The 27,586-nt window shown below is 32.2% G+C and overlaps 2 protein-coding genes and 1 pseudogene across 4 annotated transcripts; 2 read left to right on the forward strand and 1 right to left on the reverse strand.

The window, feature by feature from the left end:
* Window positions 1–762: 762 nt before the first annotated feature.
* On the reverse strand, window positions 763–2,897 carry LOC148544128 (ATP-dependent Clp protease proteolytic subunit-like). Its single transcript, XM_088499465.1, has 3 exons — window positions 2,737–2,897; window positions 1,650–1,943; window positions 763–1,053 (listed from the first exon to the last, which is right to left on the reverse strand). Exons 1-3 carry the CDS (start codon window positions 2,805–2,807, stop codon window positions 825–827), a joined length of 594 nt encoding a protein of 197 aa, XP_088355591.1. The 5' UTR covers window positions 2,808–2,897; the 3' UTR covers window positions 763–824.
* An 11,892-nt stretch (window positions 2,898–14,789) lies between these two features.
* Window positions 14,790–15,569, forward strand: LOC148544129 (secreted RxLR effector protein 161 pseudogene; annotated as a pseudogene).
* Window positions 15,570–19,158: 3,589 nt separating this feature from the next.
* Window positions 19,159–24,821, forward strand: LOC107619098 (nuclear envelope-associated protein 2). 3 transcript variants are annotated; one of them, XM_016321316.3, is made up of 6 exons: window positions 19,159–19,424; window positions 20,233–20,479; window positions 20,699–20,806; window positions 22,503–22,964; window positions 23,224–23,325; window positions 24,279–24,821. In XM_016321316.3, the coding sequence occupies exons 2-6, from the start codon at window positions 20,270–20,272 to the stop codon at window positions 24,456–24,458; spliced, it is 1,062 nt and encodes a 353-aa protein (XP_016176802.1). In that variant the 5' UTR covers window positions 19,159–19,424; window positions 20,233–20,269; the 3' UTR covers window positions 24,459–24,821. The 3 variants fall into 3 exon arrangements, with proteins under 3 accessions (XP_016176802.1, XP_016176803.1, XP_088356509.1); XM_016321317.3 differs by having other exon boundaries at window positions 19,188–19,424; window positions 20,230–20,479; XM_088500383.1 differs by having other exon boundaries at window positions 19,290–20,111.
* The last annotated feature ends 2,765 nt before the right edge of the window (window positions 24,822–27,586 follow it).

The following is a 27,586-nucleotide window of genomic DNA, read 5'->3' on the forward strand; positions in this document are numbered from 1 at the left end:
TATACACCGGAGCCCCTTCCCGGATTTCATTCATATTATTAACTTGTACAGTTCACACTCTTTGGCTCTACCCATGAAATATCCAGTAAAATAGGTCTTTCACAACGAAATCTAGCTATAAAGTAACGGTATTTAAGTATGCATATTAGCTGGGTAGCTGACCCTCGTAGTCCGTTCTTTCAAAAAGAAAAATAAGAGCATAATTTTTCCGCTATTTATTGAAAATAAAGGATTTCCCCCGCTTAATAGGTAAGCATTTGCTACCAATGGGAAAATTTGTCTCATCTTAAATTGTAAATTGAGGTGATTGGATTTCTACCAACCAAAAAACCATAAATTTGATACACAATAGAAGAATATATATAGATATCATTTTTTTTATTATCCATTTCTAAATTTTATAGATTTTTTTCAGTTAAGATAGTGAAGGGAAGAGCTCCATTCACTATCTTAACCGATACATCGATACTGGAAAATCTTTTTTCCTTTTTTGTCTTAGTCTATGATCTGAACGAGTCGCACATACACCCTAGTACAGGTTCCTCGGCGCTGAGGACATCCCCGAAGAGCGGGGGATTTTGTGACATTTCGGATTGGCTGTCTTGTGTTTCTAATAAGTTGTTTCATAGTTGGCATGGTGAGTCGTATACATACTGAGTTGGTTTAGATCAATCTTAACCCGATGTTTAAAAATCAGTTATAAACTAATTAATAGAAATTTTTTATATAAATATTATAAGTTATAAGAAATCCGATAAGATAATAAGAAGATTAGATGAATAAAAAAAAATAGAAAATCGTGCATTTGCGCGGAATCATTGCTGCTAATTCGCAACCGCGACAAGATCAACAATTCCGTGGGCTTGAGCTTCTGCTGCTGACATAAAAGCATCCCTTTCCATGTCTTTGGATACAAGCCATACAGGTTTGCCCGTTCTTTGTACATAAACTCTTGTGATAGTTTCGCGCAGCTTTAGTAGTTCTTCTGCTTCCAGGATAAATTCTCCCGTTTGTGCTTCATAAAAAGAACTAGCGGGTTGATGGATCATTACCCTAATGATATAACAAAATACTGGTTTCCTCTCTGCCGCACGATAAGGCGAGAGAGAGGAAAAAGATAGAATCGAACAACCGTACAGGCATCTTTTGCGGATTGCATACGGCTCTACTATGGAATTGATTTAGACCTTCCATCAAAGAAATAGAACATATACTAGGTCTATCAGACCCAGATCAGCATCAGTAAATGATCCAATAACCATCCTTCCTTTTTTGTTTGAAGTATTTATAAAATACTATGATGGTTCTGTTGCTTTATTATTTCGTCTGTTCTTCAGCAATCCCAAAGTGTCTTTTTTTTTTTTCAAATAGTTAGAATATATATATATATATTCTTGCATAACATAAATATTGTTTAAACCTTTCCGGTGTAAAAACCGAAAACTAAACAGTTTGTGACACTGAAATAGGCTTCCGATAGATCATATGAAATGGTAACTACGGATTTTTTCATACTACTCTTTCGATACAGAATCAAATGGTTTTTGAGAAAAAATTAATATCGAACTCGAAGTGCCATGCTATTATTACTTAATATTTATTTGGCGAAGGCATAGTCTTCTTTTTTTTTTTAAAGGACTCATTGGCGCCAAGCGTGAGGGAATGCTAGACGTTTGGTAATTTCTCCTCCTGCCAAAAGAAAAGATCCCATTGAAGCAGCTAATCCCATGCATACTGTCTGTACAGCGGGTCGTACAAATTGCATAGTATCATAAATTGCTATTCCGGGTATTACCCATCCGCCCGGAGAATTTATAAACAGATACAAATCTTTGTTCTCGTCCTCCATACTAAGATATATTATAAGGCCAATAAGTTGATTCGATATTTCACTATCAACCTCTTGGCCTAAAAAAAGGAGTCTTTCTCTATAAAGTCGGTTGATTAGGATAAGATTTTATCCTTTAAGAGCCGTACATGCATCTTTTGATGCATACGGTTCACAAAAGATCGCAAAAATAAATCAATGTGTAGATTTCAACCCCTTTTTTATTACTTTATGACTCTTTTCCAGAATGGACTTTTTAGAATTTCTAACGAAGGGAAAGGTCTTCTTCTTACAATTTTTTTTTTCAATAAAGAGGACTTTTGAGCCCTTCTTTTATCCATACATATAGAATGTATTTAACTTTTTGAACTAACTCCTCATTGATGTATTGTTTTCATCGAGATCGAATCTAAATAAAATTAAATCACAATGTAATTTTCTTGTTTCTGAATGGGCTTCTTCAATTCTTTTCTTTTAGGTTTCTGTTCTACTCTGAGTAAAGATCTGCCCGATTCTTATTTGCACATATAGGACAAATACTGCAATACCACATCTTTTTGCTTTTGCTACGAACCCCCTGATTCTGAATTTCTTTTTTCACATATATGACATGCTAGAAGTAGTAATCCTTGGTATATTACCCAATTGGGTTTGTCTAAACAGAGCCTGGATGCTTCATTTTATTTATTGGTCCAGTCAAGCCAACCATAAATAATTCAAAATTGAGAATACTAATTTGGATACCCCCTTAAAAATTAAAAGATCGGTCTAATTGAACTTCATTACACTTCACGCTCCAGATTTTTGACGATTCAATCAATATTTTTCGGGGTGAAAGAGAGGATACCTCAATCGGTGGAGAAAACGGGGAAATCCTATATAACCCATATATATCTGACAAGTCGCACTATATGTCAACCCAAGATGCATCTTCCTCTCCAGGACTTCGAAAGGGAACTTTTGGAACACCAATAGGCATAAAATGGAAAACAAAAATGAAGTAATATATGTAACTTTGATGTGGAAACGTAAAGGTTTATTGTCTAAAAATTTATTTTTCTTTATTTTATCATATTGTATTTATAAATGATAAATAAAAAAAGGGGAGGTTGCTCCTATATGAGTGTTTTTATTCGTGAATGCAAACATATCTTTTTTTATCATTCAAAGAACCTGTTTGTAATAACTATCCCTTTTTTTTATTCATTTGGTCAACGTCCTCCCACACCACCATTGCGTATTGTTATTTATCGGATATAGAATAAAATAGATCCACTTCTTTTTGTTCCTACTGAATAGAATTGTTCCATTTTTCCTAAAAACCTAGAACAAATATAAATCCTTTACCAGATATAATCGACTGCAAAGGGGGTTCCATAGTATATTTTTTAGTATCTTTTTTCTAGTGCAATAAAGTTACATAGTGTCTATTTTTTGCTGAAAAAAAAAAGAGAGGGGTATTCTCATGGGTTTGCCTTGGTATCGTGTTCATACTGTTGTATTAAATGATCCCGGCCGCTTACTTTCTGTCCATATAATGCATACAGCTCTGGTTGCTGGTTGGGCCGGTTCGATGGCTCTATATGAATTAGCAGTTTTTGATCCCTCTAATCCTGTTCTTGACCCAATGTGGAGACAGGGTATGTTTGTTATACCCTTCATGACTCGTTTAGGAATAACCAATTCGTGGGGCGGTTGGAGTATCACAGGAGGTACTACGCCGAATCCGGGTATTTGGAGTTATGAAGGTGTGGCTGGAGCACATATTGTGTTTTCGGGCTTGTGCTTTTTGGCGGCTATCTGGCATTGGGTCTATTGGGATCTAGAAATCTTTTGTGATGAACGTACAGGCAAACCCTCTTTGGATTTGCCAAAAATCTTTGGAATTCATTTATTTCTTGCAGGGGTGGCTTGTTTTGGTTTTGGCGCATTTCATGTAACAGGATTGTATGGTCCTGGGATATGGGTGTCCGATCCTTATGGCCTAACCGGAAGGGTTCAATCCGTAAATCCCGCATGGGGTGTAGAAGGTTTTGATCCTTTTGTTCCGGGGGAAATAGCCTCTCATCATATTGCAGCAGGGACATTGGGCATATTGGCGGGCCTTTTCCATCTTAGTGTACGTCCACCCCAACGTCTATACAAAGGATTGCGTATGGAAAATATTGAAACCGTCCTTTCCAGTAGTATCGCTGCTGTATTTTTTGCAGCTTTTGTTGTTGCTGGAACTATGTGGTATGGTTCAGCAACAACTCCGATTGAATTATTTGGCCCCACTCGTTATCAATGGGATCAGGGATACTTCCAACAAGAAATATATCGACGAGTTAGTGCTGGGCTAGCCGAAAATCAAAGTTTATCAGAAGCTTGGTCTAAAATTCCCGAAAAATTAGCTTTTTATGATTACATCGGCAATAATCCGGCAAAAGGGGGCTTATTTAGAGCGGGCTCAATGGATAATGGAGATGGAATAGCCGTCGGTTGGTTAGGACATCCTATCTTTAGAGATAAAGAGGGGCGTGAACTTTTTGTAAGGCGTATGCCTACTTTTTGTAATACCACACCACCTCTGTTTTACGTCTTAAGCGTAAAGCTCTGTGTGGTAGGGTGTTACATATTGACCTTTATAGGGTTTAGGGTTGAGGGAATTAACATCTGTATACGAAGCTTTAGCTTTATACTCAATTAGGGTTTCAGTTTAGGATTTAAAGTTTCGAGTTTAGAGTTTAGAGTACAGTGTTTACTCTTCAGAGTTTAGGGTTTGTTGTTTTATGTAAATCTCGGGTAATTAATAAATAATTAACTAATTAATAAATTTTATTCAAAGAAATTAAGAAATTAAATTTGATAAGTTAGAAGAGTAAAAATAATTAAAATACAAATTTCGAAACTAATTTTAAAAATTTTGGCCCAAAATTGGGCCAACGGACCGAACCGGTTGGACTTGGCCCAAACTGGGTCCAAGACCTATCATATATAAAGCCAACTCTGCCTTGTATATATTATATTTTGTCTCTCTTAGAGGCTGACTTGGAGAAACATGTATTTATTTTGGAGTTTGAGTATATACGTATTTTTATTTTTAGAGGTCGTAGCGCCTCGCTACCTCTGATTTACATCATAGGCGTAAAGCTCTGTGTGGTAGGGTGTTACAGTATAGTATCAGAGTAGTTCATTCTTGTAGAGCTTGAGGGACAGACTAACTATGCTTATGGGCATACTCTGGGTTATGTGTATATGTTACTTAGGATATCTGACTGATATATGCAGCATACTTGTTCGTGAGCATGTATTTAGAACTTTAAAATACTAAACTTGAGATATTAAGATTGATCACATTGATATCAATTGTTTGGTGTGAACAGGAACCAAATGGCGTCTCACGGACCTGGGCAAGGTACTCAGAGAGAAAATCACGTGGTCGAACCAGCGCGAGGATGTCAATATGGAACTTTGGTGCTGGTACAAGCAACGTAGTTCGAGACTATAGGTCCATGACCCTTGCCGACTATCTTAAGATTGATCCACCTCAGTTTAACAGAAATATCAATGCTTTGGAGGCTAATGGGTGGTTTCGAGATGTGAAAATTTTTTTTATAAACTCAGCGTGTTCCTAAAGTATAGTCTATAGAGATAGTAACCCATGTGTTAAAAGGAGATGCTCATCGTTGGTGGCAAGAAGTATGTTGTACCTTGCAGGTGGAAGTAACTGACATTCCTTGGAATAAGTTCAAGATGGAGTTTTATGGAAAATATTTCTCGCAAGCAATTCACACTGCAAAGGAGTTGGAGCTAATGCAGTTGAAGCAGAAGGATATGTCTATTGCTGAGTATACCCAAAAATTTAAGAACTTGTGCTATTTCTTAAATACTTGTCATGAAAATCTAGCTAATTACGAAGAATGGGCTTGTGCCCAGTACGAGAGGGGGCTCTGAAAGGAGATATTCAATCACGTATATCCACAAAGGATAAGGAGTTTTATTGAGTTAATTAACAAGAGCCAGTTCACGGAAGATTACTCCATGAAGTGGCCGTTGATGTTGGAAGTTTATGATGAGACTGCTCCAGATGAGTCGCGCAGGTTTGGGTTAGGTATATGCTGCCGATGTGGGTTACCGACGCATTTGTTGTTGAATTTGGTGGAAAATTTATGGTGAATTTGAGAATTTGGTTGATGATTAGTCATAAAGGATGATGATTTGTTGTTGAATTTGGTGGGAAATTTATGATGAATTTGTTGAATAGATTGTATGGCTGTGAATGTTGGTATGTTGTATAGTTAATAGAAGTATGTGATATTGTGAAGATATATTTTGTATTGAATTGGTTAGGAATTTGGTTGGTTTTGGATTTGGAAAACTTGAGATTTGAGTTTTTGGTAAACATATGATTTTTGACCAACTTCGACAGGCTATAACTTGGCTTCCAGACCCCCAAATTTTGTGAAACTTATTTTGAATGAAAATTGGGTCCGTGAAATTTATAACCATTTTGAAGAACGGACTAAAAATAATTTTTAACAAAAAAATTTATGCAAGTTTAAAGTTTAGGTTTAAAAACATAATTTTGCAGAAAACCAGGATTTCTGGTGTGCGTGCATATGCACGAGGGGGCGTGCGTATGCACAGCCTGAGGATTTTGCAAGTTGTGCAAATGCACAAGCTGAAAAGTTCCTTCTGGTGCATGCGTACGCTACACTAAAACTTTGTTTTTATTGTTTGACCTTCCCGGCAAGTTCATAAATCTCCGAAACTACTGTTTTGATGAAAATTCACAATTTTTAAACTATCAACCATTCTTCTAATTTTTCAAACCTCTTTTACACCTGTTAAGGGTCTGTTAGCGAGTTTTCAAGTTTAGGAACAGAGGTGAATATATTGGATGGGTTAAGTAGATATTGAGAAAGGTTTATGAAGTAAATAAATAAGTAATGAGAAGTGATTGATAATGATGATAATAATAATAATAATAATGCATTTGAGAATGAATGAGACATGATTAATGGCAATGATGATACTGATGTGTTGGATGTGGAGAAGACGGTAGGGCACTAATCCCTCGATTCATTCCCCACATTTTTTGTGATTTGTGTTTTAGTTGATGTGGGGAGGGCGGTAGGGCACTAATCTCTTTATTCATTCTCTCGCATTGTGATTTGTGTTTTGTGGGTGGGATGAGGAAGGTGGTAGGGCACTAATCCCCCAACGTTTTTCCTCACATTCTCTCTATCTCTCTGTCTGCAAAGTGGTAGGACACTAAATCCCTCGACCAGTATGGCACGACCTTATTAGGAGAAGGTGGTAGGACACTAATAATCCCCCAATTTATTCCCCCTAGTGTCTGCCTCCAGGAGAAGGTGGTAGGGCACTAATCCCCGATCTTATGCCTCTTGGAGATGCGCATTCGAGAGACAGTATCCGGGTTAGCTACCAGATGTGTCGGGCTCTGACAGTTAATCGACACATGAGCTCATGGCCAATAGGATAGGTATGCATCATGTGCATTTATATGATCGGATACATTTAACTTTGGTGTTAAATTGAATTTCAATTAAGGCAATAAAATTCTTTACATAATTTTAAACTTTTTTTTTTAATTTTAATAAAATAACCCATGTAAATCTACTAAAATCATCAACAATGCTAAAAAATATTTGTGATTATAAACGAAAGTTTGACGAAATGGTCCCCAAATATCAAAATACAATAAATCAAAATTGCAATTGCCTTAATATAGTTCTAAGAAAATGAAAATTTGTTTTACTTGAAAAGATGACAAATATCACATGCTTCGTCATGGTGTAGGAAAATAAAGGGATATTGTCTATATAAAAAATTAAGTCTTTTTTCATAGATTTGTGTGGGTGATAGATGATGAATTGATAGTATTTATAGAGTGTAAATAGGCGAAAAAATTTGTCATGAATATATAATCCATCTCTCATTCTATCTAAACTAATCATTCTCAAATTGTTGGCCTATATCTTGCAAGAAAAATATGAAAATGTAAGTTCACAATTAAGTGAGAAGTGAGTTTAGAAATTGAAATAATATTGAAATTAAAGTAAGATAGATAAAGAACATCATAAAAAATTAAAGATGGTAAAAATTATATGACACCCTTATAAAAAGATGTGATTTGAGAACCATTTGACATGTGTACAATAATAGAATTAATTTTAGAATTAGATGTAAACTAAAATAAATTTGATGAAATATAATCTGTAGCACCATAATAAATGATCCAAGTATTAAAAAAATTATGTAGGTTAAAAACAATTATTGAGTATAAAAAAAGTATTAAAATAACAGAGATAAGGTATATTCAAATTCAGACTTTGTAAAAGCCCAATTAGATTAGAAAGTGAGACCACATGTTTGCCTTTGCATTCTGAAGAGGAATTTTCAACCCTTTTATGCCATTATTAATTGAACCGGTCATAGAATATAAATTATTTGAAGGAGTCTTTTTTGATGAAAAAGAATAACGTGGTTCTTGAAGATCCATAGATTTATATGAAATTAGGAATAAATATGTGGGTTCTGTTGTAATTATTAAATTTTAAAAAGAAACCTTTGATATACTTTAATTATATTTATTAACAACTTCGTTAGGTAATCAACAAAAAATGTAACCAACTTCAATTAACTCCTATTTGGACTACCCTTTAAGACCCATAAAAAAAGGACTATGGATAGTTTTTTTTAGTAATTGAATGTTTCATTCTATAAAGATTAAGTGTTTTTTATTTGTTAGGATTTATGAGTTAAGAATTTATTTTCAAGGGTTGTGAATTTTTTTTTTTTTTTGTAATTGGATGTTTCATTCTGTAAATATTAATTTTCTTTTATTTAATAGAATCTGAGTTAAAAATTCAATCAAGGGGTTGTGGTTGTTCTTTTCTTTGTAATTGAATTTTTTTTTTATGAAAGAAACATTCCTATTCTAAACTCCAATATATTTTCTAAGGGACGAAAAATATTCACAATATATAAAAAAAATATCCAAATTATATAAAAAAATATCCAAATTACATAAAAAAAATCTAAATTACATCGAAAAAAATTTAAATCACATTCAATTCATTCTCAAAGGGATTATGGATGTGTCTTTCTTTGTAATTGGATGTTTATTTCTGTGCAAAAGAAACATCAATACTCTAAATCTCAATACATTTTCTACTAAGGGGAAAAAAATATCTACAGTATACAAAAAAAATCTAAATTATATCAAAAAAATATTCAAATTACATGAAAAAAATATCTAAATCACATCGAAAGAAGAAGATGAGGAAGAAGGATGAGGAGGAGGACGGCAGTGGGCATGACACGATGGAGAGCGGCGACGTGATGGAGGATGGCGACTCGAGGGAGGATGCCCACTGTGGTGCGATGGAGGAGTGTGACGTGAGGGCGGGGCTAGGGGTGGAAACAGGTCAGGCCAGGCCAGGCCAGGCTTTTCTTTTAACAGGCCTGTCCTGTCATGTAGTCAATTGACCTGAGTCGGGCCTGCAACCTGTTATAGACTTTTTTTAAAGTACTAAGCCTGGCCCGTTATTCAGCCTGGCCTGAAGCCTATTAAAATGTCTGATAATTTTTTTTTTACAAAAATAAAAATATTATTTAAAAAAATTATTTTTTAATAAACATATTTATATGTAATATATCATATTTAATATTTATAAAAAGTTTTAAATTTTAAAATATTTAAAATATACAAAACTATTTATAATTAAATATAATAAATTTAAAATATCTCATAATTTTTTAATAATAAAAAATTATTTATATACGTAATTATGTATTAACAGGCCAGGCATCTCTGACAGGCCAATAAGGCTAATTAGTGAACCTGGGCCTGACCTATTAGCATAATAAGACTTTTATAAGAGTTTGAGCCTGTGCCTATTTTATAATAGGTTAGGCCAGACTACAGGCCCCTGGCAGGCCGCCTGACCTTTTTCCACTCCTAGCGGGGGCGCAACGCAATGGACGACGACAGCGCGATAGGAAGTGGGTAGCAGATAAAGGAGTGAAACACGATGATGAGGGCGGGAGGCAAACAACAACGATACAATGGACGGGAAGAAGAGTGGAAGAGGGAGGAGGAGAGCGCATATAGTGAGTGATTTATGGCTTGTGGTTGTAGGGCGCTTATATGTAGAGAATGTAAAACCTAATTTTTTGAATTTTAAAATTAGATTTAGAAGAGAATTAGTTGAGTTGGTGTTATGCAATTTCTTTAACAAAATCCGAATTGATTCGATATCTAATAATTTGAGAGCGAAACCTAATTCTCTTAATGAGTATCAGCTTTGAATTATGCACCAAATGCTTTGTTTTGGATTGATAGAAGAGACAAGAACTTGAAATAAAAAAAGGATAAAAAAAGGTATAGAAAAGAGCAAAAACTAAATGAAAACAAAGAAAACAAACAACTTGAAAATTAATTAAATACCTTATCAAAGGAATTTAAATTCGAATACAGTGCATAAACATAAAGAAAATAAAGAAAAGAAAGGCTTTGCAGAAAAGTAAAGCTGTAAGAAAAAATAAAAAAAATGTAAAACAGTGGACGGAATTTTACATAAAAAAAATGTGCTCTAAACTGTTGAAAGTTTATTGTAATTTAAACTTCTATTGTGGCCTAATTGTAATTATTTATAAATCATTAATGGCTTAATCTCATCCGTTAATGCTAATGTTTGATGGACGCATTAGATTTAAAGATTATAACACATATAAAAATGGTCCTCTCTCTGCCTCAATACACACGACGTTTTACAGTTTCCACTCACTGAAAATAGCGTGAAACTGCCATCCTGATGAACGTCAAAAGGAAAGAAAAGGGAGAGAAACCAGTGTTGGAGATCAACTCTACTGTAACCAAAACTCAACAAAATCAGTCTTAAAGTTCAACTCTACCGTAATCAGGACTTGTTATGGCAACCAATCCAGGTATGAAAATCATAACTTTTAAGATCCTAATTAATGCTTCCGCTAAAATAAGTTTACATGTGGTATCAGAGCATGTGTTCTGAAAGTATGTGATTTTCTCTGATCTAATTATGATATCCACGGTGTTTAATGTTTCTGATTAATTATTTATAATTGGATTTTAATTAAGTGGGTTTCAAATTTTATGCCATCAAAACTGCATATTTGTGATTGTATATGTTCTATATGTTTTCTTCTGAATATTTTAATTTGATCATAAATTATACTCATGTATGAATTTAATCTTGAGTTTAAGTTTAGTATTGATGACAATTATGAAATTATTTTGAGTACGTAATGTACTCTAATTTTATGAAAAGTCTATAAATATTTTATTTATAGTATTAAATTTATTTAGATTATTTACTGCTTGTGTACACCAAAGTGACCAAGTTATAACGTAAAATGCCAGTATATTTAATAATGTGTTAATTAATTTTAGAATTAGATTTATCCAAAGGAAATCTCTTCTATTATTAATAGACTTGAACGAGAAAAAATTATTATTCTTGGGTCAGATATATGTATTGTCCAATGATGGTATATGTATTTGGCAGAGAATTTTAATCTTCAAGTATGATAAATATGGCATTTATTTGTATGTTAATATGTTAGTATATTATAGAATTTTACCCAAAGGTGAACTGTAATATGCTTGTTATGTTCTGTAATCTGAATAGATGATAAAATTAAAATTAATATGAGCATTGTATGATTAAATGATAGGTATTTCAATTCATTCGCAAGCTTCATCTGTTACCATGTTTAATGGCTTAAACTTTTCTGAATGGAGTGAACAAGTGAAGTTCCATTTAGGTCTTTTGGATCTTGACTTGTCATTTTTAGAAGAGAAACCCATTGTCACTGATGATAATGATGAGGATGAAAAGTATGCACTTAAGACATGGGAACGTTCTAACAGATTAAGCCTTATGTTTATGCGAATGACTACTGCAAGCAATATTAAGACTACCCTTCCACAAACAGAAAGTGCTAAAGAATATCTTGCGTTTGTGGAAGACCGCTTCCATTCTGCTGATAAGTCACTTGCTAGTACATTAATGTCACAGCTCACGGCCATGAAGTTTGATGGGTTTAAGAGCATGCAAGAGCATACTATTGAGATGACTAATATTGCTGCAAAATTAAAGTTACTGGGTATGACAGTTGATGACTCCTTTATGATGCAATTCATTCTGAACTCATTACCTTCTGAGTATGGAGCTTTTCAAATTAATTATAATGTCATGAAGAAAAAATGGGACGTTAATGAATTGATTGGAAAGCTCATACAGGAAGAAAATAGACTTAAGAATTATGGTGGTCATTCTGTCAACTTGGTTCAAGGAGCTGGCAAATTAGAAAAGAAATTAAAGACAAAGCCCAAGAATTTTAAGAAGAAAGGACATGCCAATACAAAACAGTGTCATTTCTGTAAGAAGGAAGGACATTTCCAAAAGGATTGTCCTAAACGTAAGGCATGGTTCGAAAAGAAAGGTATATTTGAAACATATGTATGTACTTATGAATCAAATTTAATTGATATTCCTCATAATTCTTGGTGGCTTGATTCTGGTGCTACAACTCATGTATCTAATGTAATGCAGGAATTCCTTACAATCCAAACCACAAGCCAAAGTAAGATGTTCTTCTACATGGGAAACCGTGTGAAAGCGCCAATTGAAGGAATAGGAACTTATCGTTTGGTGTTGGATACAAGCTTTCATTTAGATTTACCTAAGACTCTTTATGTACCTTCAATGTCTAGGAATTTAATTTCTGTTTTAAAGTTGGACAATTGTGGTTTTTCTTTTAATGGTGGACATGGTTGTTTTAATTTATTTAAAATTCTAATATTGTTGGTTATGGTGTTTTAATTGATGGCTTGTATAGGTTAAAACTTCTTGATCAATTTTTTGAATCCTTGCTTATTGAGTACTAGAATGATGTAGCTAGGCCAAATATGCCTAGAGAAAGTTCTGCATTCTTGTGGCATAAACGCTTGGGTCACATATCCAAGAAAAGAATAGAAAGATTAGTAAAGAATGAGATTTTACAAAATCTAAATTTTACTGATCTTGGTTTATGTGTGGATTGTATTAAGGAAAAACAAACCAAACAAAATAAGAAAGGTGCCGTAAGAAGTAGTCAGCTTCTTGAAATTATACACACTGATGTATGCGGACCTTTTGATGCTCCATCTATTGGTGGAGAAAAATATTTCATCACTTTTATTGATGACTTTTCACGTTATGGATATGTCCATTTGCTTAAAGAAAAGTCTCAAGCAGTTGATGCTATTGAGATTTATATTAAAGAAGTTGAAAGGCAATTAGACAAAAAGGTAAAAGTTGTTTGGTCAGATAGAGGTGGTGAATATTATGGAAAACATAATGAAACAGGACAATGTCCAGGTCCATTTGCAAAACTTCTAGAAAGACATGGCATATGTGCACAATATACAATGCCATACACACCACAACAAAATGGTGTGGCAGAAAGGCGTAATCGAACGTTAATGGATATGGTTAGAAGTATGATGAGCAATTCTTCTTTACCCAAATTCTTGTGGATGTATGCATTAAAGACTGCCATGTATTTGCTAAATAGAATTCCTAGTAAAGCTGTTTCAAAAACTCCTTTTGAGTTATGGAATAATAGGAAACCCAGTTTACGGCATTTACATGTTTGGGGTTACCCAGCAGAAGCAAGAATATTTAATCCACAAGAAAAGAAATTAGATTCTCGAACAGTGAGTGGCTATTTTATTGGCTATCCAGAGAAGTCTAAAGGGTATATTTTTTATTGTCCAAACCATAGTCCAAAAATTGTAGAAACTGGTAATGCAAAATTCTTTGAAAATGGTGAAGTTAGTGGGAGTGAAAATCATCAAAATATAGAAATAAAGGAAATTAAAGTTAATGTTCCTATACATGTTAGTGTTCCTTTATCCACACCTACTCAAGGATTTGTTCCAACTATTGTTGAACACATTAATAGTGATGAACAAGATTTGCATGATAATGCTCCCAATGAAGAAACTAACTCACAAATATAAAAAAGAAATGAGTCTCAAGAAATACCATTGAGGAGATCTCAAAGGGAAAGAAAATCAGCTATTCCAAGCTATTATGAGACTTATTTACAAGAAGAAGATATTGGAATATCTAAAGATCCAGTTTTATTTACACAAGCCATAAATAGTGATGATTCAGAAAAATGGATTGATGCCATGAAAGAAGAGTTAAAATCCATGGAAGATAACAAAGTTTGGGATATTGTTGCATTGCCAGAAGGTGCTAAATGTATTGGTTGTAAATGGGTCTTCAAAGTTAAGCGAGACTTAAAGGGCAATGTTGAACGATATAAAGCTAGACTTGTTGCTAAAGGATTTACTCAAAAGAATGGTGTTGATTATAAAGAAACATTTTCATCTGTTTCTAAGAAAGATTCATTGCGTATCATTATGGCATTTGTGGCTCATTATGACTTAGAGTTACATCAAATGGATGTAAAAACTGCCTTTCTGAATGGTAATCTTGATGAAGAAGTTTATATGGATCAACCTGAAGGTTTTCCAACTGAAGGAAAAGGTCGTATGGTGTGTAAACTTAAGAAATCAATATATGGACTAAAACAAGCCTCACGACAATGGTATATTAAGTTTAATAATACCATTCTTTCTTTCGATTTTGAAGAAAATGTTGTTGATGTATGCATATACCGAAAGGTCAGTGGGAGTAAGTTTATTTTTCTAGTCTTATATGTTGATGATATTTTGCTTGCAACAAATAATTTGGGAATGTTGCGTGACACTAAAGAATATCTTTCTAGAAACTTTGAAATGAAAGATATGGGAGAGGCATCCTATGTGATAGGAATTGAAATTTTTCGTGATAAATCACAAGGATTGTTAGGATTGTCTCAGAAGGCCTATATAAATAAAGTTCTAGAGAGATTCAACATGGAAAAGTGTTCCGCAGGAATTGCACCAATTCAAAAAGAGGACAAATTTAGTCTTATACAATGCCCAAAAAATGACATAGAACGGAAGCGAATGGAAGGAATTTCATATAGTTCTGTAGTGGGAAGTCTTATGTATGTACAAACTTGCACAAGACCGGACATTAGCTTTGCAGTAGGAATGCTTAGAAGGTATCAAAGTAATCCTGGAATGGATCATTGGAAAGCTACAAAGAAGGTTTTAAGATATCTTCAAGGTACAAAGAATTATATGCTCATGTACAAAAGGTCTAGCCAATTAGAAGTAATTGGTTACTCAGATTCAGATTTTGGTGGATGTGCTAACACAAAAAAGTCTACATTTGGCTACTTATTCTTATTTGGAGAAGCTGTCATATCATGGAAAAGTTCCAAACAAAACGTTGTAGCAACATCTACTATGGAGACAGAATTTGTAGCATGTTTTGAAGCTACAAATCAAGCTTTATGGCTGCGAAATTTCATTTCAGGACTTGGCATTGTTGACTCAATTGTTAGGCCATTGAAAATTTATTATGATAATTCTGCAGCAGTATTTTTCTCAAAAAATGATAGATATTCTAAAGGTGCCAAGCATATGGAAATAAAGTACTTTGGCGTTAAGGAGGAAGTTTGGAAATAAAGAGTGTCCATAGAACATGTTAGAACAGAACTTATGATTGCTGATCCATTGACTAAAGGATTGCAACCAAAGACATTTAAGGAACATGTACATAGAATGGGTCTTGGTTCTTCTGAATGATGCTAACACTCTGAGCTCACTATGTTTATTTATGTGTTTTTTGAACATTGATAGTTTGTTGTTTCTAGTTAAAGTAATATTATTGTATGAGTTATAACATAATGATCTAGAAACTTTATGGAACCGATATAAAATTGTGTTATTTATGTAGCTTGTGTAGTAAGATGCTAGTGGTTGTAGTATATGAAAAGAAATGTGTTTCATATTAAATGCATGACTACCATAACTCACACAAAGTATTTTACCATATTAAAGCAATTATATAATGTGTGAGAATATGATTACACTTAGGCCAAGTGGGAGAATGTTGGAAGTTTATTGTAATTTAAACTTCTATTGTGGCCTAATTGTAATTATTTATAAATCATTAATGGCTTAATCTCATCCGTTAATGCTAATGTTTGATGGACGCATTAGATTTAAAGATTATAACACATATAAAAATGGTCCTCTCTCTGCCTCAATACACACGACGTTTTACAGTTTCCACTCACTGAAAATAGCGTGAAACTGCCATCCTGATGAATGTCAGAAGGAAAGAAAAGAGAGAGAAACCAGTGTTGGAGATCAACTCTACTGTAACCAAAACTCAACAAAATCAGTCTTAAAATTCAACTCTGCCGTAATCAGGACTTGTTATGGCAACCAATCCAGGTATGAAAATCATAACTTTTAAGATCCTAATTAATACTTCCGCTAAAATAAGTTTACATAAACAAGATCAAAAAATCTCTAATGATGTGAAATTGCAAGAGTATTTTTTTGAAAATAAATTCCAACTTTTATTAATAATTGGCAAATGTAAATCCAATCAACTACTGAAAAGTGCTACTTTCATTGGACATTAAGGATTACGAAAGAGGAAAAGAGATTAATTTGTAACATAACTAGCAACAGAAAAAGAGAAAATCGCGACATATGTTTATTAATTAGAGGACAAAGGCCAACTTTCATCACACAATTTCATAGCTCCTTTAGAGTTGCTTTACTTTTTTTGTAGCCTTCATGCCTTGTCTTGTTAGTTCTTTTTAATTTTTTTGAAGAAATATTGTTTGAGCGGTTTTAAAAGATGACATTTTTATGAACGAAAACTCATGAAATTGAGTACTTTAGAATTTGATGTGAATTGAAATGAAGTAGAGGTGGTGGTATAAGTTGTAAAAGATAGATGTTTTAGATTTGTCGAAAAATTAATGAATTCAATGGAAAGAGAAGCGGTAGCCACTGAATGGTATTGGACAGGCAATTGCCAAGAAAGAGATGATACTATGGAACAGAAACAACTCACTTAGATTAGAAAAAAAAGAAAAAAGAAAATAGAAGAAAAAAGAAAAAAATTATATTCACAAACTATTTGTAATTCTTCACATTAATTAAAAAATATTTTGAAAAAAAAAACTTTACAGTACAAATAGATTCTCATTTATTATCTGATATCTCCAAGCATAATTTTTTGAATTTTAATTCTAATTTTTTTTACTGTAGACAAATACCTTTTTAAAAGATTATATTTTTATGGTTGTTTATAGAATTTTTTAATATGATAGATTAAGAACTAATTCGTTGTGAATTTGAATTTTATTTAATGGTTTGTGTTAGTTAATAAATTATTGCATGTAAAATTAGAATTTAAATCTCTTACCTTTATTTATTGAGTTGACCACTCAATTAACCAAGTTGATTATTTGAAAGGTGATATTAAAATGCAAAGAAATTGTCTACTTTTTCACTTTCAAGTTTCAAGAGTTAGATTGCTCTCTCTTGTAAATTTATTTGATGTTGAAGCTTCAAAATTCAAATCGGTAGATTGCTGAGAGTTGGTGATACTTGTGATATACCCCACAAAAGTACAAGTGAACGCAAAGGCCCACTAAGCACGCACGATGCACGTGTCAAGAAACGATGCTTCAAGACCAAAATTTGTATTTGCCGCGCTCAGCGATTGTGGTCAACAAACCCAATGAAACATAGCTGTTGCCTCGGAATTTGTCATGTTTCCGAACCAGAGGTTAGGTAACTCCGAATCACTTATTTTATATTTTATATTTTATATTTACACAAACACATACACAAATAATTTTAAATCATTTTAGGATCTCTGTAAAATATTTGACATTAACATATAATAATACTTTTTTAAGTACGAGATAAGTGTTCAATATTAAACATATATTAAAAGAATCCTATACGGTGTAGATTGTTTTTAAATAAATGGTAAAGATGATTGTTATTATTATAGTTTAAATGGCATAATTTTTTTATATTCATTTAAAAAATTGTGAATTTAAGTTTTTCTATTTTTAATAAAAAAATAAAAATTATTCATTTTATAATAAAAATATATAAAAAAGATATTATATGTAATGTATATTTTTTAAAAAATTACTTGTAATTTTTATTTTTTACTAAAGATATGAGACTCGAACCTACAACCTCTTAATTGAGTATAGAAAAACTATGCCATTTGAGTTATTACTAACTTTACCTTTTACCAAAAACAATTTCATATTAAAAATATTACAATGTAACTTAGTGAATGTACAAAAAGTATACTTATTAATTATATTTTTTTATATTCATTTTTTTTCTTGTTTTTAATTTTCATTTATTATATTTTATTAGTTTAATAATATTATCATTAAAAATTAATTAATATTAATCGTATTTTTAAATAAATATTTATTTTTATATAATCCAATTTTTTTTTTTATATTTTCATTATATCGTTCAATTAAAATGATGTTTCCGTGTCGTACTCTTATTTATTATTGCTTGATTAATTAAATGATTAATAGCTTTCCTACCTATTTTATATATAATAAAAATAAAAATAATGACATCTGCACTAGTCAAAATTGTAATGCAAACTCCGTTCTGTATTATTCTATCTTTCTAGATAAAATAGCTATTTATTCTAAAAACTAATATCATACATAATAATTGTCTATTTTAAAAAATTGAACAAAAATACATTAACACCTTTTTATTAATAATATCGTTAAATATAAAAAAGAGTAAGCGGAAAGAGTGAATAAATATAAAAATATAATAATCAATACGTCTAATTGTATATTTTTAAAATAATTAACACTTTTTTTGCTATAAAATTAAGATATTTATATTTATTTTTTTAATTTATGTATATATAAAAATTAGATAATTATTTTGAATCAAAGTAAGAATAACACTTAATTTAATACTATCATCTCATATATAAAACATTATTTATTCATTAAATATTAATTTAATTAAACAAAAGTATATTTAGAGGCATAAATTTTTAGGTAAAAACTCATATAAAGTTATTTTTATGTAAAGTTGATAGTAAAAAATTATTAGATAATTTGATATATTCGACTAAATTATTATTTAATGGTTCTTAACTATTAACTTTATACGAAGTCAACTACACATAAATTTCTATCTAATTTTCAATGAATAAAATAGATAATTAATATAAAAAAATTAGGGTAATAAAAACCATAAAGAAAAATAAAAATGGCCAACACAAAGGAGAAATTCCGAAGCTATGCACTCCCGAAGCTAAGTCGATGCTTAACTAAGACAAGTCGCGTAAACCCAGCCAAGTAATAGCCAATACTTTACTCACTTACAGATAAGACAACAAAACCATTGTTTTTTTTTTTTTTTTTTCTCTTTAAAAAAATAATTTAGTCCCTAATAATAAAAAACAATTGCTGAGATTGCGGCATCTGCGTTTTAGATTCCATTTACTCACTTCCCATTCCATCTCTTTCCATCTCATAACTTTTCTTCTTCCTTTGGATTTCACACAAAAACACCGAGCCAAAGCTTCAGTTTCAGTTTCAGCTTTGGCTGAAGGCTCCACCACTGGTACGTATCATCCTAACTCCGCTTCTTTAAATCTCTCTCTTAAGTTGATGATAGTTAATTGAATTTACTTATTTTTTATTCGAATTAATTTTGAAACTGCGAAAGACCAGAATCCATTAATTTCGATCATGTCCCTCATTTGACCCTCATTATTATCATTATTTATTATTATTTAATTGGACAATGACAGATAAGACCCCTCGGAGGGTCACGGCAATTCTTTCTCTGTTTCTCTCTCCTCTCAATTATCGTGGAGGTTGATGTCTACACCAATTCATGCCGTAAATTAAAATATATGACCAATTTTTGTTGGAGTCTTTTTTTTTTTTTGACATAAACGAATATCTAGTATCTAGTTGTAGAAAAGAGAACTTTGAAATTCGAATACAGTAGCAACCTTTTCGTGAATCGGAAAATTAAGTTGAAGCCCTTTTTCTTTTTAATCTTTGTTACCAGTATCTAATTGGTATATTCTATTCTATTTTATTACTAGACCAATTCGAATTTGGTTCCAGTACTTTCTAAGCCCCTTTGTGTTTTCTATTGTTATTATGATTTTATTTTAATAAATTTGCTATTTCCATTTTGTTTTGTTGATTATATATTAATTGTACCAACTACCATGTTCATTTCACATGGCAGAGCGAATTAGGCATAGTAAATGTTTTCATACCATGGACCAGTAAAGTAAACTTCTGATCTTTGGTCCATAAAATCTTATTTTTGTTCATAAACAATACAAAACACGATTTCATTACACCACATATGTAACATGTTATTGTTATTATTATTATTATTGTTATAGCAGAGACGTGCATAGTTGAAGAACCTCAAAAAAACTGGTCATGTCAGCATCTGAGAAACCATCATCATCTTGTTCAGTGACGAGTACTGTAGCATTAGCAAGAGATATTGATCCACTATTGAAGGATTTGAATGAAAAGAAGCAGAGTTTCAAGCGCAACGTGGTGTCTTTGGCTGCAGAGTTGAAGGATGTTCGGAACCGTCTTGCTTCACAGGAACAATCTTATGCCAAAGAAACCTTAACAAGAAAGGTACAAGGTTATGAACTTAAGATTCTTTTATTTTCAAATTTTTAGTTGCTACCTTCTGTGTCCTTTTTGTTACAATTAAAAAAAAAAAACCCCAATAAATTGGGTTTACTTTTTGGCCATACTTGGAGAAAATTTTTCAAATTTTGATATCAATCATTTCTACTTTTTGAGTTGTGGGGTCATGTTTTTTTTTAATGGAATTTTTCTTTAATCATGCAGGAAGCAGAGACTAAAGCCAAGCGCATGGAGTTTGAAATTGGAAGATTGCAAAAGAAATTGGAAGAAAGGAACGAGCAGCTTCAGGCTTCAGCCTCTTCTGCTGAAAAGGTATCAATCGGCCTCTTTTTAACTTTTTATGTTCAGACTATTATGATATATAAGATTGAAATCATTTTGACTATGGAAAGATTAATTTGCCGACAAAATTATTCATTAAAGAGTAATAATTCTCTTGTGATACCCAAAAGATCATAATGTTTTATTCTAATTTTGAGTAAATGCCCATTTTAGCTTTAAAAACAGAGTTTAATTTTGACGCATATTAACAGTGTAAAATGTTTAGACAGTTGTCTAATCATATCCATTCTTTTAGATGACCATTCACGCGAGGTAGTTATTTTTGTTGACGTGATGTTACGCAGTTGGATGTACTTGTAAAACTGTTTTACACTAACCGTATATCAAAATTAAATTCTAAAAACATTTGTTTGTTAACAAAATTGATTCTAGTTTTAATTGGATTTGTTAAAACAGAACCACTGTTTTCTATAGCATGGATAATAGTTCTCTACTTTTGAAGGACCATTTTTCTCCAAACTACACTTTGAAGGGTTGAAGTGGTAGTTATGGAGCATATTACAATTGTATGCCTCTAGTAATTAAATTTAACATACATCTATTAATAGCCAAATAAGCGAAGAAGAAGTAGTTCCACAAAATGAAAAATTAGAACTTGTCCCTATATGTTTGTACCATACTTCCACATAAATGCTTCCAGAATTATAGTTTCTAAATCCCTTAAGCCCTTACAACCGAAGTCACTTATTCCCTTTTTTTTTAGTTCATCAAGAAAATTGTTTGTTAAAACCAATGCAAATTCAGCCACCAAATCAACCATTATGTATTTCTGTATAGATATATGTGTTGTTTAATTTATTTTTAATGTGTATTTTTGTATTCTAATGTATATTACATACAGATATCTGATTTGGTTGATTGATTTTTGATATACAAGTAACATGATTGTTTTATGCTTTAGTTATTCCGTTTGAGACCCTGTTGAGTCTTTTCTGGATACTATGATAATTTAATAATATTTCCATTTCCATAAATCCACTACGTTGGGTGTTGGGAGATTGATGAATTATTGAAAAAAAAAAAGTGTCCAGCGCTTTGCTTTGAGTGGTGTAGTGATGTTACCTAATATACTATTTTATCTCCCTTTGGTGATATATTAAAGTGAGATATAATGCATCTAGTAATTTACAGTGTGCTAGAAACTTTGCATGAAATTAAGGAAACTGTAATGTGGAATGAAAATTATGTTTGTATACTTTGCATAATAACTTCCCTGATCTGAGCAAAGGAATAATGTCACCAATTTTTTTTTTTACCAAAGATATGGAGACTCGAACCCACGACATCTTAGGTGAATATGGGGAGACAATGTCATTTGAGTTATAATTCATTGGCAATAATGTCAACAAATTTTATTGTAGAAGTTGAATGGTTTTGTATTAGTGGTGTATAGGAGTATTAGTAGTTTATAGGAGGAGATATTTCTAATACATTTTTCCACGCACGAGTCTCTTTTGGGTTTGTCTCAATTTTGCATAGTTTTTTTTTTCTTTCTTGTAGTTTACTTAATACAAAAATTCTTTTCTTTTGGATCAACAAAGATCGAACTTTAGACCTTTAGTCATAGAAAAGAAAAATGAATATTTTGTTTCAACATACTAATTATCTGGGAAGTTACATGAGCTAGTATCATTTATAAATCACCGTTTTATATTTTTTGATCCAGTATCTGAAGGACTTGGATGATCTTGGAACACAGCTTGTAGCGACAAGAGCAACTGCGGATGCGAGTGCCGCATCGGCCCAATCAGCACAGCTCCAATGTCTAGAACTTCTAAAGGAACTTGATGAGAAAAACACTTCGCTGAGAGAGCACGAGGATCGAGTAACTAGGCTTGGTGAGCAACTTGACAACCTACAGAAGGATCTTCAGGCAAGGGAATCTTCACAGAAGCAATTGAAGGATGAAGTCATGAGAATTGAGCGCGATATTATGGAGGCTCTTGCGAAAGCGGGAGAGGACAAGGACTGTGAACTGCGGAAATTATTGGATGAAGTTTCTCCTAAGAATGTCGAAAAGATGAATAAGCTTCTGGTTGTTAAGGATGAGGAAATAGCAAGACTTAAGGATGACATTAAGATTATGTCTGCTCATTGGAAAATCAAGACTAAGGAATTAGAGTCACAGGTAAAGGAAGTTTATTTAATTGCTCTTTCCTTTCTCTTTTATCTTTCAACTATCAGCTGTCGGTACATTTTGGATTAAACTCTATTGAGGTACAATAGATTAAACTCTATTGAGGTACAATTGATCCAAAGACGCATCGACAGTTGACAGATAAAACATAAGAGGGAAAGGAGAAGTCTCATTTTCATTTATTTAGTGCTTGCATTTTGAGGTCCTTGGTTATTGTATTTAAAGGCATTATTGATATGTTTGAAAACAGTTGGAGAAACAGCGGCGCGTTGATCAGGAGCTGAAGAAGAGGGTCTTGAAGCTGGAGTTTTGTCTGCAGGAAGCTCGTTCTCAGACACGAAAACTTCAAAGGGTAAACCTAAGCTGTCTCTGTCACACTGTCAAATATTTTTCGTGAATTTCATGGATGCCTAGAGTTTTTTCATTAATTGCCAATCTAGCATCCTGCGCTTTACTCTCTTAACTTAGACGCATGGTGATGTTTATGTCATCAGTTTATTATGGCTTGATTTGGTAAAATCTTAGTTTATCAAAATAGTTTTTGAAAGATAACTTTTTAAAAGTTGTAATGTCTGTGTTTGATAAATCAAATTAAAAATGACTTTTAATAAGTGCAAGTAACAACAATTGTAATAAGTACAAATCAACTTTGAAATATAAGAATAAATTTAGATATTTATTAATATTTGAAATTATATTAGACTTTTTAATTTTAATAAGTACAAATCAACTTTGAAAAATTCTTTTTTAGGTGTTTTAAAAAGCACCCTTAATTTTTAGAAACTACAAGCATAAATACATGATTTTTTTTATTTATCAAACACAAAATGAAATGCGTAAAAAATTTTTACTAGACCGAATGTCATACTCAAAATCACATACTCCCACTATTTCATTTTATCTATTATTATGAAAATTTAAAAAAACTTTAGATATTGAATATATATTCTCAAAAAACTTTGGAAATTAAATTTTGACTCGATCTTTTGCATGCAAATTTAAAAAAAAAAAACTCTTTTTAAAATTTTATGATTTTAGAAATTTTTTATGATTTTTTTTGTGAATAATAAAATAACCTTTAAAGAAAATAATTAAAAAAAAATTGCCTTAATTTTTTGGATCTATCTTATAAATAATTATTCAAATGTTTCACAAAAAAAACTTCGATCAAATGCACAAACCTTTTTTCATATTCATAAGGCCTCTGCCATTTATAAAGAAAAGTGTTTTTTAATTATTTCTTTGAGATTTTAAACAAGTTAGATATTTACACAAATGTAACGGTGAGAGTATTTCATTGTACAGATGGGAGAAAGGAGGGACAAAGCAATTAAAGAACTGAGAGATCAATTAGCAGCAAAACAACACAGAGCACCCGAGGATGCAGAAAAGCATCATCATCAACAGAATTTCTGGGACACATCTGGATTCAAATTAGTAGTCTCTATGTCCATGCTGGTCTTGGTAGTATTTTCAAAGCGGTGAACCGTTTCTGTGCCCCCTCTCCCCTTTTGTCCCATCTCTCTTGTATATATTAGGAATCTAGAACCTTTAGTTGATTTAAGTATTGTAGAGAATAGTTAAGACTAGCTGTAGAAGCCGTACAAATGCAGTTTTAGAGATAATCTAGCTTTAGCTTCTGTATTTTATAAAACCCCAACATAATGGCTGCGCTTATTATATGTTTAAGCTTAGCCAATTTATCTCGTATAATTTTGCTTACTAGAAATTATCTCTAAGCTAATGGTTGTCCCGTAAATATTTCTTTTGGATTAGTTACTAGTTACTACATTCATTTTGTTTACTAAATTGTATTTTCTACTCCAATGATATCTGCTGGTTCAGAAATTTATCCCCGTGGGTTTTTCTTTGGTTTATTTATATCTTTATTCTCTTATATCTGAGTAATATTTAATAATTTTATTTTTTAGCTTTATTCTGTACACTTTTATGCATCCTAAATATAACGGAGTCACATGAGGAGGGAATGCCAATACGGAGTTGAATTTTTTACTTGGTTACTATTGATCAATAGAGCTAATTTTAAAGATAAATTAAATATATTAGATATTATTGAACACAATGATAATATGGATGTGATATATGTAGTAAGGATGTTAAAACTATATACTTGTTTATTGTTTGAGTTTTCTTCGCAGTTGCAGTGTGTTTGGATTTTTGATGTCAGTTGTAGTTAGATCATCTCGGACATTATAAAGCAACATTTAAAAGTTGAATGTGTTAATGAAAAACAAAAGTCGTAAAAAGTGCTCGTGATTTAGAATATTTGATTGAAAAGGAATAAAAAATCTTTCAAAGCAAATCATCAAGTAGGTGTAGGAGAAATTATTATGAGGTCTATTAAAATTTAAAAGTTACAAAAAGATAGTTACAAAAAATAGAATAATGGTGGTTTTTTTAGTTGTTGATAGCAATGCAAAGGAATTCAAGATGTATCTTTGATTTTTTTTATTTCTTTTTAAAGGTTTTATAGACTTTGTTGAGAAAAGAGAATCAGAATTAAGACACTCTTTTTAAATTGAAGCACATTACTGAGCTAACAAGAGATTTTTCTGTTTAGTCTCTTGCAACTGCTGAAGAATAAAGAAGAAGAGTACAGAGAATGACACCAATATGTATCCTGGTCTAACTTCGAAGTGCAATGAGGTCTACGTCCAGTCTCCACCACAATAATGGTGAAATTTCACTATATCGATTTCAAGACTATAATCATCAATGCTAAGACCAAGATAAAGACAAACGAACCGAATCGATTCGACACCAAGATAAACGAAGCAACAATTCTATACTTCACAAACAAATGCTAAGACCAAACCAAATCGCCAAGACCAAACAAAAATTCAAGACAAACTTAATCTGAAACTATTTTAGTTTTTCTTCTTTACTCATATCTTTTGAATCATAGACTTTTTAAATATAGTCTTTCACAGAATCATAAACTTTTTTTTGTATGCTACGAAGACTCAAAACAAAAAATTGAATATATCAAATTGAGGCCATATGAAGAAAAATGACGCTCTCACATACAGTGTATGATTTCTGAATTTTCTCTTTGAGTTTTTCTAAAGGCTCATCTTCTTTTTATAGCCAAATCCGAGACTTCACTAGCTGTTGCTATCAAACTATTATCATAATTTTGATAATACTTTTCTTTTTTGTTTGGCAACATCAAATCTTTTCATATTCTCTTATCTTTCTTTTGATGGTTAATTCTTTTTAAATATAATCAAATTAGCATTAACACCATTAATGGTACTAAAATTTTATAGCACATTCAATCAAATCATAAATTGAAATCTGTTCATATCCTAGTCCAATAGATAAAAGCCAGGCCCAACAAGGATGAAAGGGCCACCTTTAAAGGTGGACCTTACTACAAACCCAACCTCTTTAAAGAAGTCGGACAAAAACATAAAGGTCCAGTTCTACTTGACTAAACAAGTGCCTGCCTCCGTAAGCCTCTCTAACTGGCTTTACCTCATCTAGAAGATAGATCCTAACAAACCCCCAAGATAAAGGGAACACTTATCTATCCGAAAAGATAGAACTACTCCAACAAAGATGGTTATTAATAAACCACTATTTTATGGTTTATCTTGTGCTCAATTGAGTGGTTTTTATCAAGTCTTTGCACACTTGTTCATATAAATTGCATGGTTTTACATTTTCCTTCCTAATTTTGTTCTATAATTGGAAACTTGCTTCCCAAGCCTTTAAATTACCAAAATTTAATTTTCCTTTATACCATTCGATGCCGTGATATGTGTGTTAAGTGATTTCATGATTTATAAGGCAGGAATGGCTTAGAGGATGGAAGGAAGCATGCAAAAGTGGAAGGAATACAAGAAGTTGAAGAAATTGCTAAGCTGTCCAGCCTGACCTCTTCGTAATTAACTGACCATAACTTGAGTCAAAATGAGGCGGTTCTAGTTGCGTTGGAAAGCTAACATCCGGGGCTTCTCAACGATATATAATTTGCCATAGTTTCCAAGCTGTTAGGCGACGTGCACGCGTGGATCACGCGCACGCGTGGCCTGGAGAAAATTCAATCCACGCGTACGCATGGACGACGCATACGCGTGACAGTGCCGCGTGCTGGACGTATCAGAAATCGCTGGGGGCAATTTCTGAGCTATTTTTGACCCAGTTTTCGGCCCATAAAATACAGATTAGAGGCTACAAAGTGGGGGAATCCATTCATTCATTCATCATACATTCAATATTCACAATTTTTAGGGTTTAGATGTAGTTTTCTAGAGAGAGAGGCTCTCTCCTCTCTCTTAGGTTTTAGGATTTAGGATTTCTCTTAGGCTAGGTTTACTTCTTCTCCATTCTAGGTTCAATGTTCCTTTAATTTAATTTCTCTTCTACTTTATTTGTTCTAGCTTACTAGTTTATTCTATTTTTCTTGTTGATTCTTTTCTTATCCAATTTGGTTTATGAACCTTCCAATGTTAGATTTGATTTTATATTTAATGCAAATTGAGGTATTTCATATTTATGATTTTAATATAGCTTTTTACATTCTTAGCTTTGGTTGAGTAATTGGTGACACTTGAGTTATCAAACTCCTTTGTTGCTTGTTAATTGGA

The sequence above is a fragment of the Arachis ipaensis genome, chromosome B9, assembly GCF_059453495.1.
Source record: "Arachis ipaensis isolate K30076 ecotype BB chromosome B9, ASM5945349v1, whole genome shotgun sequence".
Taxonomy (NCBI): Eukaryota; Viridiplantae; Streptophyta; class Magnoliopsida; order Fabales; family Fabaceae; genus Arachis; species Arachis ipaensis.